Source organism: Chenopodium album, chromosome 16 (assembly GCF_948465745.1).
Source record: "Chenopodium album chromosome 16, dcCheAlbu1.1, whole genome shotgun sequence".
In the NCBI taxonomy this organism is placed as follows: domain Eukaryota; kingdom Viridiplantae; phylum Streptophyta; class Magnoliopsida; order Caryophyllales; family Amaranthaceae; genus Chenopodium; species Chenopodium album.
Window position 1 is genome coordinate 46,919,219 of NC_137849.1, and position 14,291 is coordinate 46,933,509.

The 14,291-nt window shown below is 36.5% G+C and overlaps 3 protein-coding genes and 1 pseudogene across 3 annotated transcripts; 3 read left to right on the top strand and 1 right to left on the bottom strand.

The window, feature by feature from the left end:
- The first annotated feature begins 1,470 nt into the window (after nt 1-1,470).
- On the top strand, nt 1,471-3,975 carry LOC145586746 (receptor-like serine/threonine-protein kinase At2g45590 pseudogene; annotated as a pseudogene).
- Nucleotides 3,976-7,130: 3,155 nt separating this feature from the next.
- Nucleotides 7,131-9,376, top strand: LOC145585662 (putative carboxylesterase 8). The gene is made up of 2 exons (XM_081642369.1): nt 7,131-7,828; nt 8,832-9,376. The coding sequence occupies exons 1-2, from the start codon at nt 7,276-7,278 to the stop codon at nt 9,290-9,292; spliced, it is 1,014 nt and encodes a 337-aa protein (XP_081498495.1). The 5' UTR covers nt 7,131-7,275; the 3' UTR covers nt 9,293-9,376.
- A 589-nt stretch (nt 9,377-9,965) lies between these two features.
- Nucleotides 9,966-10,919, top strand: LOC145584436 (putative carboxylesterase 9). The gene has a single exon (XM_081641277.1). The coding sequence runs from the start codon at nt 9,966-9,968 to the stop codon at nt 10,917-10,919; it is 954 nt and encodes a 317-aa protein (XP_081497403.1).
- A 566-nt stretch (nt 10,920-11,485) lies between these two features.
- On the bottom strand, nt 11,486-13,741 carry LOC145585663 (large ribosomal subunit protein uL23-like). The gene is made up of 3 exons (XM_081642370.1): nt 13,584-13,741; nt 12,128-12,488; nt 11,486-11,720 (listed from the first exon to the last, which is right to left on the bottom strand). The coding sequence occupies exons 1-3, from the start codon at nt 13,600-13,602 to the stop codon at nt 11,636-11,638; spliced, it is 465 nt and encodes a 154-aa protein (XP_081498496.1). The 5' UTR covers nt 13,603-13,741; the 3' UTR covers nt 11,486-11,635.
- Between the last annotated feature and the right edge of the window lie 550 nt (nt 13,742-14,291).

Sequence of the window (14,291 nt, forward strand, 5' to 3'; positions counted from 1 at the left end):
AAAAAGCCTAAAAGGTGAACAAAGTCAATTGAGATAGTTTTAAATGTTTGAAGGAAAGATCGAGGACAAAACTTATGTATTAATAATATTTGTTATTCAATTGTTGCGATTATACTAAATTATTAACTATAAGATCGTTTCCGTCAAACATGTTATACTCATAATACGTACAAGTACGTACTCCTTAAGTAAACAAAAAAGTAATGCTTAGTTGCTTACATTAGTGATTAAAATTTGCATTTTACATTGAAATTAAAGCTTTCCTTTGAAGAAATCTATATTAGGCAAATATTTCAACTTAAGAGGACACTTACCATAATAATTTTATTTAAAATGGCATGTAAATTAATTGAGTCAAACATAGTTCATGGGTTATGCTTGCAATTTCATCCACTGGGCACATGCAAGTTGGCACAATTTCCAGTGATATTTCACAATCATCGTATAACACCAAAAACTACACTACAAAGCACGTTATTACACGCGATACTTGGAGCGCGTTGTACGCCTTAATATTATCAAAAGTCTTGTAGATTTTGTCAAACTAAGGGTAGTGTTGGAATACTTCCGTTTTGACCTGTTTAAAGGTTTATCACGTGATTTTTAAAAAGTCTACCCACCTGCAATTCTGCTACCTCATTGGAGCGTGCCATTCTATACTAGACTAATCATAATTCAATCACCAGATTAATCTTGCTTATAACACCATTAGGTTAAATTTAGCTGTACACTCCAATATGAATATACGATCGTCTCATATTAGCTCGACATATTATTAGTGCATATCAAACGAGTTATGTTGAAAATTTAACCTTTTTCATATTATTGTCAACTAAATAAACACTTAATTTCTATCTTAATAAGAAATACTATTAATAATAATGTTCCATACTTTCATTTTTATTAATGTATGACTAGTTATAATATTGGTAAAAATAATCTTTAATGAGTTTGTTAACTTAAGGAAAGTAAGCATGAACATGACCAAATGTGTGGTGTTTCATGCCACCACTAGATAAGTAAGTTTCAATTCTCTCTAATAATTGTTAATTATGGTTGACACATTATAGTATTATACTAATGATCCCTTTTAGATTTAAAGATATAAAACCCTTGACACTGCAAGATTTTGTTACACTACATTTTATCACAAAAAATATATGGAATAAAATCTCTCTTATATTTATTACATCTTGTATTGTATCAAAAAATCCATTTTCTAAATTTGTCCATAAAAAAACCAACGAAAATTCCAAAAATTAGGTAATAGACAAAATAAAGAACAATATATTCAGTTAATAGTCAATTCTATTTCAAAATATAGTCCAGATTATAGTGTTGATTCACCCACTTTTCAAACAATATTCTTTAAAAATTACTACTTCTTTTTTTATTATAAAAAAGAAACAAAAAAAAAAAAAAATCAAGTCAAAACCTTCCAAAAATCACATTAAATACTCCACCACCATTTCCACCTTCCCGCAAAATAATAAAGCTAGAATCCAATGCCAGACACAACGTAACAATAACTTCTTCCGTCTGTCACCATTTTTCCACCCTGCTACTCCCGTCACTTTAATCTTTCTCTCTCTCCTAAAATATTTTCACTCTTTAGCTCAAACTTCCGATGACTTTACTCCGATTTCATCTTTAACTTCTACCCTTAAACTTCGTTTTATTTACAACTATGCCATCCCGGCAACCTTCACCGCCGCACCATGCTATCTCCCGTCACTTTATCCCTCTCATCGCCGTCGCCGGCGCCGTCGTTTTCACCGTTGTTATTATCATCGTTGTTCTTTACCGGAAACTCACACTGAGCCGCCGTACGACGCCGTTTGATGAGGAGAGAGAAGCTCACCGCCGACGAGAAACTCCGCCGGAGCTCCGGCGATTCTCTTTCTCTCTCCTCAGAAAATCAACCTCCTCTTTCTCACTCTCTCATCGTCTCGGACAAGGTGGGTTTGGTTCCGTCTACCGTGCTACACTCCCGAACTCCGGCGAGAATGTCGCCGTGAAAGTTATGGAAACTTCTGGAACTATCCAAGGTGAACGTGAGTTTCACAACGAGATTTCTCTCGCGAATCGTGTAATCTCCACCGTTGGATCGCCGTTTCTGGTTCAAGTTCTGGGTTACTCTTGCGGCGGAGGAAGACGGCGAGTTCTCACCGGAGAAAGTGGTGTTGGTGGTGGTGGAGGGGAGAGGAAGCTTCTGGTGTATGAATTAATGGTGAATGGAAGCTTGCAGGAGAAGCTTCTAGATTGCAAGTGTGTAGAACTTTCGATTTGGGAGAAACGGTATAAGGTAATACTTGATGTTGCTAGAGCTTTGTATTATTTGCATTATAATTGTGGACCAACTGCTGTTGTTCATGGTGATGTTAAACCTAGTAATGTGTTATTGGATGAAGATTTTAATGCGAAATTGGGGGATTTTGGGTTAGCTACGATTTTAGATGGGGTTGAGAAAGAGAGAGAGGATGATTCTAGGGTTTTGGTTGAGATTGATGATGATGATTGTGAAGGTAATGATGATGATGGTAATAAGGTGGGGAAATTGGAGGAGGAAATTGGGTCAATTGTTGAGACGGAGAGTGTGGTTACGACGGTGGAGGTGGAGTTGTCGCCGACTACGGTGGGGAGTAATGTGATGGCGTCGCCATCGGACGGGTTCGAAAGAGCGAGTAGTTTGCCGGAGAGTTTGGTGGATAAGATGAGTGTTGAGAGTGGGAAGAAGAAGAATGGTGGTGGTGGGGGGTCAGGGAGGGATTATTGGTGGTGGAAACAGGATAATGGTGGCGGGGGAGGTAATGGCGTTGTTGGTGGATCGGAGTCAGGGCGAGTGAAGGATTATGTGATGGAGTGGATTGGGAGTGAGATTAAGAAGGAAAGGCCTAAGAGTTCTGATTTGATTGGAGGAGGGATAGGGATTGTTGCTGGTTTAGGTTGTAATGGTAGTGGTGATGTGAATGTTGTTGGGGAGAAAGTTGAGGCGAAGAAGGTGAAGAAGAAGAGGCTGGATTGGTGGCGGGTTTCGATGGATGAGGATAAGTTTAGGAGGAAGAGGGAGAAGAGTAGGAGGCCAAGGGAGTGGTGGAAAGAGGAGTTTTGTGAGGAGTTGACTAAGAAGAGTAAATGTAATAGTAAGAAGAAGAAGATGGGGGTTAAATCGAGTAGTGGAGGTGAATTGTGGTGGCAAAGGGATGAGGATTTTGTTGCTCCTGAGAGGAAGAAAAGGAGGAAGAGTAGGGGTAGCTTAGGGAGTATTGATTGGTGGTTAGATGGTTTGAGTGGCGAGCTTCGTGGTGGCCGGAAACATAGTCAAGATTGGGCTAGTGGGGAAATACCGAAAAGTGGTGGGATTAGTAGCACGCCTAGTATGAGAGGGACAGTGTGTTATATTGCTCCTGAGTATGGTGGAGGTGGACAGTTATCAGAAAAGTGTGATGTGTATAGTTTTGGTGTTTTGGTATTGGTCATTATTTCAGGCCGTCGACCATTGCAAGTATTGGCTTCTCCGATGTCAGAATTCGAAAGGGCGAATTTGGTTTCATGGGCTAGGCAGTTGGCTTACAATGGCAAGCTATTAGACCTTGTAGACTCTTCTATACAGTCATTGGATAAAGACCAAACAATGCTATGTATCACAATCGCACTCCTCTGTTTACAGAGATCACCCTGTAAACGGCCTAACATGAAAGAGATAGTAGAAATGTTAACCGGGGAGGCCGAGCCACCCCATTTACCGTTTGAGTTTTCTCCATCACCGCCTTCAAATTTTCCCTTCAAGTCAAGGAAGAAGGCTCGGTGAGTTTTGCTTAAATTGTAGCTCGATTTCTTTTTAATCTAATGTCGAATTTCATTTAATTGACAATAGAATGAATTGTTGTTGTGTATGACATTTTTCAATGTAGTCATCTTCTGTAGATAATAACACAAGGAAATCGAAAAAAGTCGAAAATCCTCCTTAATTTCAACCCATAACTTCTACTTTGCTTATTAGCACTGTTTCTATTGCACTTCTAAAGTAGTAATCTCATTGTAATTTGACTTATATCTAGAAAGCCATGATTAGGGGTTGATTTGTGTTAGGAATCCCATGCATTTTTCTGAGTGTAAACTGTAAAGTTACTGCCTTTCACTTTCCAAGTGGTTAAGACATAATCATCAAGCACATATCTTTTAGTGCAGGAGGAGTTGTTATTGAGTAACTTGCTTTTTATATATAACCAAAACCAATTGGGCCCTGCTGTTTTTTCGATTTTTTTCTTTCTGTCTGATAGCCTTCGTGCTACATTATCAATCATGTTAGTTACATGGTTCAATTTGGACCCACATTTGCTAATTTAGATAACCATAAACGTCTTATTCGCGTTCATTAGCGTAAACTTAAAGTCTTGAACTGTACTTTCTGGTCAAAATATGAAACTTGGGATTAACTACAGAATATTTAACAGGACAGACATAGTTATTAAAGAATAATTTATTTTCAGCATTACTTATGTGGCTACCGCTGGTGAATCTTATTGCTGCTAATTTTTGTATAGCAAACTTTGTTTATCTTTAACAATTGTAGCAGGAAAAAGAGAAAACACAAGAAAACTTGATGAATTCAGATCACTGTTATTATCTTCTTATAAGAATTTTTACCCTTTTTGAGATTTTGAGTCTTTGTTGATACAGTGGTAGAATAACAATAAATTCATCATCCGTGACATTTGTTGCTTGATGTTGATTGCCTTTACGAGTTTCTGCGCCCCCCCCCCCCCCCCCCTCCTTTTTCCTTCTGCTTGCCCTGCTAACTGATTCTGACACTGTAGTAATCAAAGTAAATACGTTGGGCTGTTCATTCAGTGCAAATTTTGAAACATAATTGAATCTAGTATAACATGTATTTGGCAGCTTAATCCAAAAAAATGGAATTAGTGCTAGTTAATTAGTGCTTAATGTTGCTAAGTAATTGAGTTCATTAAAACTAAGGCTGTCGCTTTTGTTAGATGAACAACCTTTGTGTGTGTCCTTTGAGCCCTTATATGCGAAAGAAGTTTTGTGATAGAACAGATCCTTGCAGACGAGTAGATTTTAATCCTGGAACATTGTTTTCCTGCTTCCTCTAATTACAGCAGGATAGGTTTTGGAACTTTTCTAGGTAAAATATGTGAAGCTATTAAATTTGTTTGCAATGTCTTGGTTGTTGAAGCATCGTAAAAAAAAAAAAAAGGGGAAATTAGCTCTTCTGGTTTACGGTTTGCTCACATGGGAAGTGCACAAAATGAGGCTCGAGGCATGGAAATGCTGAACATTGTGATATGTGGGTTTCTGCTCAAGTTCATGTCTCTGGTTTATATGTTATGCAGTAAACTTTTCCACTACATTTCAGTTCAATGTAGCAATAGCAGTATATATCAGTAGTAAATTTGCAAGGAAACAAGGATCATCCAGTGCAGGATTTAATTTGGTGGAAGTGTTGGTTGTACTCCCTTCTCTCCCCACGCCAAGGCCCCAACTAATCCTCACTTTCAACTGGTGAATGTTTGTTGAATCTGAATGACCACCAAGTGAGGCACATTCCATATGTTATGTTGCTTTATTCGTCGTCTTTTGGTATGGTCAGGCTATCCAATGCTGAACCAATGTTTGTGCTTGGTGGGTCTAAATGTTGCACATGGGAGTTTTTGCATCTGCAGTGGCCTTGTGGGAAATTAGTCTGATCACCGCGGCCAGTCCTTGGTGATTTTATCATGCCTGTATAGGTCCAGAGTTGAGAATGTGGACTTGCAGTATATCTTTAATCAATAGGTATAATTTTTAAACTTGTTAATTATAATTTTATACTACCTACCAATTTTTGTTTTTTTGTGTTTAATGTTTTGGCCCCCTTCCATACAAATTTCTAACTTCGTCCTTTGAGGATGTACTGTAGTGCCACTTAATAATGTTGATTCTTTGATTAGTACTATGGGAACATGAACTTTTCCAGTCTATAACTCTATGAAGGGGTGAGCAAAGTACAAGGTACCCGGAATTGAATCCCGAACTGAATTGAAACTTTTGGTTTCGAAACCAAAACCTGAAACACCAGTTCCATTTTACAATTTTAAAACACATAACTACATAAGTACTCCGTATTACAAGTTCCGGATTCGGTTTTAGGAATTTTGCCTACGTAGAATAAATATTTTTTTGGAGTACAACTTACTCCATAACATCCGTAGGATATTGTTTTTAGTTCAGTATGGAGTATAATTTGTCAGATAGATTTGGTTAGACACTTAACTGGCAAGTTGGAAGGTGAACTGTCCAATGCGTAGTGGTAGTGGCAGTGGCAGTGGCAGTGGCAGTGGCAGTGGCAGTGCTATAACTCCTACTCGTATATGACAACGGCAACCAATTTAATGCAAAGTGAAGGATCAAACCCAGAAATGATGGGTAGTGATGAGATTGGAGGTTGTTGAGCTTTGACTGCAGAATAGGACAGCCAACGGCCCCCTTGCATACAAATGATACAATCAACTGATTCATAATGCGTGAGTATCATCTTTAGTTACCGAACCATCCGATTACTAAACGAGAGGAGGAATCGAATTAGGAGAAATGGTTAATTATGTTTGTCAAGCACACCACCGGTTTTTCACTAACTAAATCATCTATCTCGCGTTATAACATGTCAATTGTTGTCAATTAAAGCCGTCCATTTTCCCCCAAAAGGATGTAAACTTTTGTTTTTCGTTTAGTCTTTGTAAATAGTACATGAGGTGTTGGTCGTTATTGTTCTTGATCAAAGCCTTCTTCCTCAACTGTGTTGACGGCTAGTTAATAATGAGGTTTAGCTACATTGTACTCTCAAGAGTCTATCATACGGAGTACTTAAATTACCACCATGCTACTATAGCTATAGCTATATTCAACTAATCAATCGGTGGAAGTCAGCTAGTTTTGCTAATAAAGTCTTAAATATAGAAGTTTCGGGATCAAATTAATCTATCTACATCATTGTCCTATATGACTGATCTATACACGCATAGCACAATCAGTCACGAACTGTACCATATAGTAAATATCCGGTAGATCGATTAATTGAATGCACATTAAGTTGGTTATACCTGCCTTTTTCACAATGCTCAAAATGTGGCACAACTCCTCCCAACCTACCTCTCATTCAATGCCACAAAACTCTGCTTTTAAATCCAACCTCATACACTTTCACATTCATACATTTCAGGCTTCAGAATATCCTTAATTTTTATATTCATACCCTTTTCAAATAATCCAAAAATGGATCCATACAAATTCCTGAAAATATCCCCAAACCCAGATGGCACAATTACCAGACTTACCCCTACAATCTTAGTACCAACCACTGAACAACTAAAACAAGAAGAAAAACAGGACAGTAACCCTGGAACTAATCAAAATTTTACAGTAATTTCAAAGGATGTTCCCCTTAATCAAACCAAGAAAACCTTCCTTCGCATTTTCAGACCTGCAGAAATCGACTCATCGAACAAGCTGCCGGTTATAATATACTATCATGGGGGTGGTTTTGTGTTTTACTCTGCTGGAACTGTCTTCTTTCATGAGTCCTGCAACCGTATGTCAGCTGCTATACCTGCTGTATTCGTGTCTGTTGAATATCGATTGGCGCCGGAGCATCGGCTTCCTGCTGCCTATGATGATGCTGTTGAGGCTATCTTGTGGGTTCGAGACCAAGCTGTGAGCTGTGGTAGTGGTGGAGAAGGAAGCGATCCTTGGTTGAAGGAGTGTGCTGATTTTGGGCGTTGTTTTCTCATGGGCAGTAGTTCTGGTGGCTATATTACTTACCATGCAGGTTAGTTTTTCAATCTTACTGTGCTATCAAGTAACATTATTTTAATGTGTGCGGGTGTGTGCGCGCATGGATAAAATAAAATAGATGGACCTATAAATATTCAATCTAATGTACTCCTTCCGTTTTTAAATTGGAGAAAGTAATAAAATGTGGAGGTAGTGGGGTTGGTGAAAGAATAAAAAATTGTAAAAAACCAAAAATAGTGGAATTTATTGAAGGAGAGAGAATATGGAATTAATATTGTTGGGTCCACTTGGTAAAAGAAATTAATTCAATATTGTAAAATCTTTCCAAATAAGGAAATAGAACAAGTATTTAAAAACGGCCGGAAAAGGAAAATAGAGCAAGTATTTAAAAACGGAGGGAGTATGATCATCATTAGACTTGTCAATTCGGGTCAACGAGTCGGGTTCAGGTTAAATTTTGGGTTGTTTAGGTCATTGGATCCGAATGGTTTAAATTGCTTGGATCATTACAAATTATGATAAATGGGTCAAATTAAGTCGATTTTGAATCCGGTTGGGTTGGATTTGAAATCGGGTCGGGTCGAGTTGGGTAACCTGGTCGATTCACGAATTGACAAGTCTAATCATTATGAAAAAAATATACTACATTAAATTAATTAATTTTGATCTAAATGATCAATTGGTGGCTCATAGTTTCATAGTGTACAAAAATTGTTCACATATGTCACTTTTAGTGATTAATGGTCATATTTGATTAAAGTGATCAATTTTAAGGAATTATCACAAATATCGTTCAACGTATAAATTTACATCTTTAATATATCTTTAATTATCCATCCAACGTAGTCACATTTCTATTGTCAAGAGTATACATCAGGATAAGATAGTGCATGAAAAGATTTAACTTATGACGTCTTAACATGACTTATTATTTTAGGATGAACAAAAGTCGTACAGTATATAGCTTATAATCAGATGTACATGTTAATTAACTTAGTTACTGATTCATAACCTATGATAAATCGATGTATATGCAGCTTTGCGAATATTAGATCATGATCTATCACCAATGAAGATAGAAGGGTTAATAATAAACCAAGCATATTTTGGAGGAGAAGAAAGAACAGATTCAGAATTAAGACTACCCGATGACAAAATCGTTCCTTTACCAGCTAATGATGTTATGTGGTCACTTGCCCTGCCCGTTGGTGCTGACCGTAATCATGAATTCTGCAATCCAATGGTTGAGAACGCTTACACTGATAAGATCGGACGGCTACCAAGGGTCCTGGTCAACGGGTATGGAGGGGACCCACTTGTGGACAGACAGAAGGAATTTGCTAAGATGTTAGAGTCACGTGGAGTGCACGTGGTAGCTGATTTTGATGAAGGAGGGTATCATGCTGTGGAGTTGTTTGTGCCTGAAAAAGCTCAAGCTTTGCTTGATAAAGTTAAGAGTTTTGTTGGGTCTAATGTTTCTCTTAGATCTATTATGTAGGGTTCCAAATTTGTGTGACTAAATGTTTTATGGATATAAATTATGTATGAACACTTATTAATATGAGTTATATGACTTCGATAAGTCTCTATTATTATATATAAATATTCATATCATACTTTACTAATAAAGTATACAAATTAAACCACTCAAGTCAACGTAGTAATCGTGAGCATTATGTGCATTGCTCTATTGCAATATTGCGATGTGAGTCTCTACTCTCTAGGTGTGGCTCTCCTAAGTCATAAATCCTATACTTCTATTTAAGTGACTTTTGAACGAATTTTATTGAATGAGTGATTTGATCTACTAATTAATGCGAAGTAGTTATGTATGCTACCCCGTAAATCATAACATAGTTACATACTAAGTACTTGTATTTCACTATATTAAAAGCATACAGAATTGTAAACAAGACTCCATAATTATTAGAAAACTTCTTGAAATTAGAAGAATCCTATCCTATAAAATGGGCAGCATAAATTTAGACTAATGTTCATTTATTAGTCATGCTATTTTGTGGCTTCCTATCATTTAATCCGTGAAGCAAGCCCAACCTTCTAACAAAGTAATCATGCAACTATAGAAGGAGAATGGAATAGAAAAACATGATCATAGATGTTAATTAACATATTAATCATTTGATGCTAATTAACTTATTGTGTCATTAATCATGTCAAAATTCAACCCATATGAACACCTTAAGATCTCTCTGAATGATGATGGCACGATAAGTCGGTTTAATAAAATGCCTCAAATGGAAGCAAATCCAAACCCTGGTGTAGGAGAAGTAGTGGCATCCAAGGATGTAACAATAAACAAAGAAAACAATGTATGGGCTAGAATATTTTGTCCCACCAAATTACCAGCAAATGATGGATGTGTTGCTAGACTTCCCATTCTGACCTATTTTCATAATGGGGGGTGGATTGATTATAAGGTGGGTGATATTTTCAGTCATGAAAGATGTGGACAGGTTGCCGGGGATCTTCCCTGCATAGTAATATCCTTATCATATCGGTTAGCACCAGAGCATAGACTACCAGCACCATATGAAGACGCGATGGATTTACTCTTTTGGGTACGACAACAATTGATGGATCCCAACGGTGAAAAATGGCTAAAGGAGTTTGGAGACTTCTCAAGATTTTATGTAGCGGGGAGGGGGAATGGCGCGAACATAGCATATAACACACGCGTCATGGCCATGGATGTTGATCTTAGTCCTTTATCAATCTCTGGAATAGTCTTAAACCAACCTATGTTTAGTGGAAATCGAAGGACAAAATCAGAGTTGAAGTATGCATGTGATGAGTTATGTCCATTGCCAGTTTGGGATTTGTTGTGGGAATTAGCATTGCCTAAGGGGGCAAATAAAGACCACAAGTATTGTAATCCTATGAAGGATCCTACCATAATTAGTAAGATAAGCAAATTAGGAAGGTGTTTGGTTATTGGATTTAGTATGGATCCAATGATTGATAGACAACAAGAATTTGTGACCATGTTAATCAATGGTGGTGCAAAAGTTGAGGCTCATTTTGATGTTGGATTTCATGGAATTGATTTAATTGATACCAAGCGAGCTTCTTACATTGTGTATTTGCTTAAGAATTTTGTCTCATAGAAATTATCTCATAATTGAATTAGTTGTTTTTCTTGGTTAAATAGAGCTAAGAGACGAGAGTTTGAAAATGAATATTTTTTATTTCGTAAAGGCACCAAATCAAAGCTCGATTCTTGCCTGGAGTCTCATGTTAGTGTATATATCACTCAATAACACTCGTAGTTAACGATTATTTTCCAAGTTGTAATAATATCCTTCATGAGACATTGTTGTGGCTCCTTTACTTCATACTATGTTTTGTATAAAGTGAATATTCATTAAATAGCCAGCGGCACAAGAAAACCCTGTTGTACTAGCAACACTGCATTTTAATCAGCCATAATCAAGATCAATGCTGGAGAGAAGGCTCTTTTTCAAGTTTTGGTAAATGAACCCGTATGTTTTGGAACCAAAAGGCGTGAGAGTGAGAGATAGCTCAAGTGGTTAGAGCTTCCCTCTTGGTTCCAGGAGATCATGTGATCGATTCTCACCCCTGCCCTTGTGGCTCTCTAAACACCAAAAAAAGAAAGGAACCAAAAGGCGTTCCGAAAATATACTGAGTATCATTTTGAAATACAGACACATACTTTAAAATGCAAATAATGGAACCCATAAGAACATAGGCTACTGCATTGCATAGCAACATCAAACAAAACTTAATGTTTTTCCTACCGAGTATGTTCCTATCAAAAATGTCTGAGATCATCTACTTGAACAAATATGGAACAAAATATAACTTATATGATTCCAATCTTGTTTGCAACGTCCAAGGCATCGTAGTCAAGTGTCAAACGAACATATGCCTTCTTGGTGCCATCAGGCCTGCCAATAGGAAATTACTAATAACAATTAGAATCACAGGAAACTTTTAGTAAACCCTAATCAATAGTTGATTACAAGCTAAAAATCAGCAAGCAGGATTATAAAAACTGCAAGGATGGCATCATGGCACTACACTGTTCAATTTATGGCTGCCTTTGAGTCTCAAGTAATTAGTTTGCCATTTATAAAAAAATCAGTGCCACAAGAAAACTATATCTAACAGAGTAACAGTATGCAATTCTGTCAACCTCGTGATAAATGAGGAATATAAGTTCTTTCTGTAGAAAATATGTCTTAGTCTCACACAGATAATCTTACGAGTGAAGAGAGAATCGAAACATAACATTAAGGAAACACATAATGATATGAAGTGAAGAGCAACAATTTGATTGGCAGAAAATATTCACCTGATCAAGGTATTCACTTTCTTGGCCTGAATGTCATACATCTTCTTGACGGCAGCCTTAATCTTCTTCTTGTCAGAACGGATGTCAACAATAAAAACCAAGGTGTTGTTGTCCTCAATCTTCTTCATTGCAGACTCAGTGGTCAAGGGATATTTAAGTATCTGATAATGATCCAACTTATTTCTTGGTGTTGCACTAATACGAGGGTACTTAGGGTTTCTATCCTTCTTCAATGTCTTTGGCCTATGGAAAGTAACCTTGGTCCTGATCTTCTTGGCCTTCTTCTTCAAGGTACTTGAGCCAGATTTCACAGCTTTAGCAGCTTTCAAGGCCTGTGCCGTGGGATCAGCCTTCTTTACATCTGCCAGATAACTGATGTCAGGTATCCTTCTAGGATTTTAAAGACGTTATACAATATTACACAGCTAAACAGTTTTGTAACAGATCCATAAGTGCAAATCACCGGAACTGAAGAATAAATTACTAAACAAAATCGAAAACTGGAAAGAGAGATTGCATGAATATCTAATAAATTAAGCAATGCACTGTACAATCAAGGAAGAATTTTTCCCATCACTTACTAACCGATTAAATATCGGTACTCAAATTGATGTCAGCCTAAAAAATAACCAAGAATTTGCTCCAATAACATGACATAAAGAGCCAAGAGCGATACATAGTTAACCAACTCTCAATCAAGCAAACGAGAGTAATCCCTAGGAATAGAAATTAGCACGGCAATCTTATACTTCGTATGGTAGAACAATTTAAAATTTTCTAAACCAAAATCACTCACTCAAACTGAAATAATGTAATGCATCAACAACCAACATAACACAATAATAAGCAACAGTAAAAAAAAAAAAAAGCATTAAACCCAAGAGTAGCATAACAAAGTTTGCATTTAAAACCATTTTATCCCTCTATCACATTCAATCTTTCAATCCCAAATGTAGAGAGAACCTTAATGTCAACCTTCAATCTCATAATCTCATTTCTCAACATCAATTCGCTATTTTGCCATATCACATTACCAAAAATATGATCAACAAATGATTTAAGTGAAAGAAAAATCACAAAAAAAAATCTACAGAAAAAAACTAGAATCAAATGAATTCACAAAAGGCCAGGAATTGTCAAATCCAAAGTTTAGTTGATCAAAGCAACAGCATGCACTCTAATAATCACTAAAAACACTAACATTAACACATTGCTATATCAACAACATTAAGCTTGTAAAAGCAGAATTACAAAAACAACAAGATTAAAATTTTACTTATTATAACCAAATTCACTTGAATTAAAACTAGATTCATATTGTTAAATATCCATAAATCAAAAATTAACAAAATATAATCCAAATACTCATGAATTCCTACACAAATAACAATTAAGGCCAAAAATCAAAACAAAAAAAAAAAAAAAAAATGGAAAATTAGAAATGAAAAAATAATACCTTTCGCAGGGGGCGCCATTTCTGCTGAAATTGAAACCCTAAATGAAGCAAAATAATGTAATTATTTAGTAAAATGTGAAAAAGTGAATCTGAAATGTAGAGAAAGTGAGGGAGAACCTGAGTAGAAAAATGAATCAAGGCAAGTAGGGTTTATTAATGAAAGCTGGGTTCTTTATTTTGAGTCTTGCAAATCTTACGGGCTCATCTCCTTTGCATACTGTTTGTTTCTATTGGGCGGGTTACTCAATTAGTCATAGACTGATAGACACAATGACTACTCAAAGGACTTGTCGGAAATGGAGTGAAAAGAAAACAAATAAGAAAAGGGAACGAAGTCTTGTACTAGTATTTCTTACCTTTTTATATGTTTGGTTTAATATTAATCACAGATTCACAAATACGTAAATACTTAAACCTACCTAGCTCCTCTCTTTTTGTTTGAGGAGGGTTAAGTTAATTGTCACCACAAGTTTAAGAGATGTGACAAATAGGTATTCAGTAAACCATTACCCCTAAGTTACACAAACCTTCTAATCAAACATTTAGTAACGGTAATGGTCTAATAAATTTCCAGCCAAATAAATGCTCTTATCAAACATTTTCTTAATGTACCCATTTTCAATATGTATTCGACACACAATAATATAGTTATTCTTTCAACAGCGTGAGAAGATTGGAAACAAAACTCCATATCAAGCAAAATTGACT

Bases quoted from the DNA above. Each gene is read 5' to 3' on its own strand.
- LOC145584436 (XM_081641277.1), top strand. From the start codon at position 9,966: ATGTCAAAATTCAACCCATATGAACACCTTAAGATCTCTCTGAATGAT.
- LOC145585663 (XM_081642370.1), bottom strand. The intron at 11,721-12,127 runs GTGAATATTTTC...TCCTATTGGCAG, and splicing joins AAAGTGAATACCTTGATCAG to GCCTGATGGCACCAAGAAGG.
- LOC145585662 (XM_081642369.1), top strand. From the start codon at position 7,276: ATGGATCCATACAAATTCCTGAAAATATCCCCAAACCCAGATGGCACA. The intron at 7,829-8,831 runs GTTAGTTTTTCA...ATGTATATGCAG, and splicing joins CTATATTACTTACCATGCAG to CTTTGCGAATATTAGATCAT.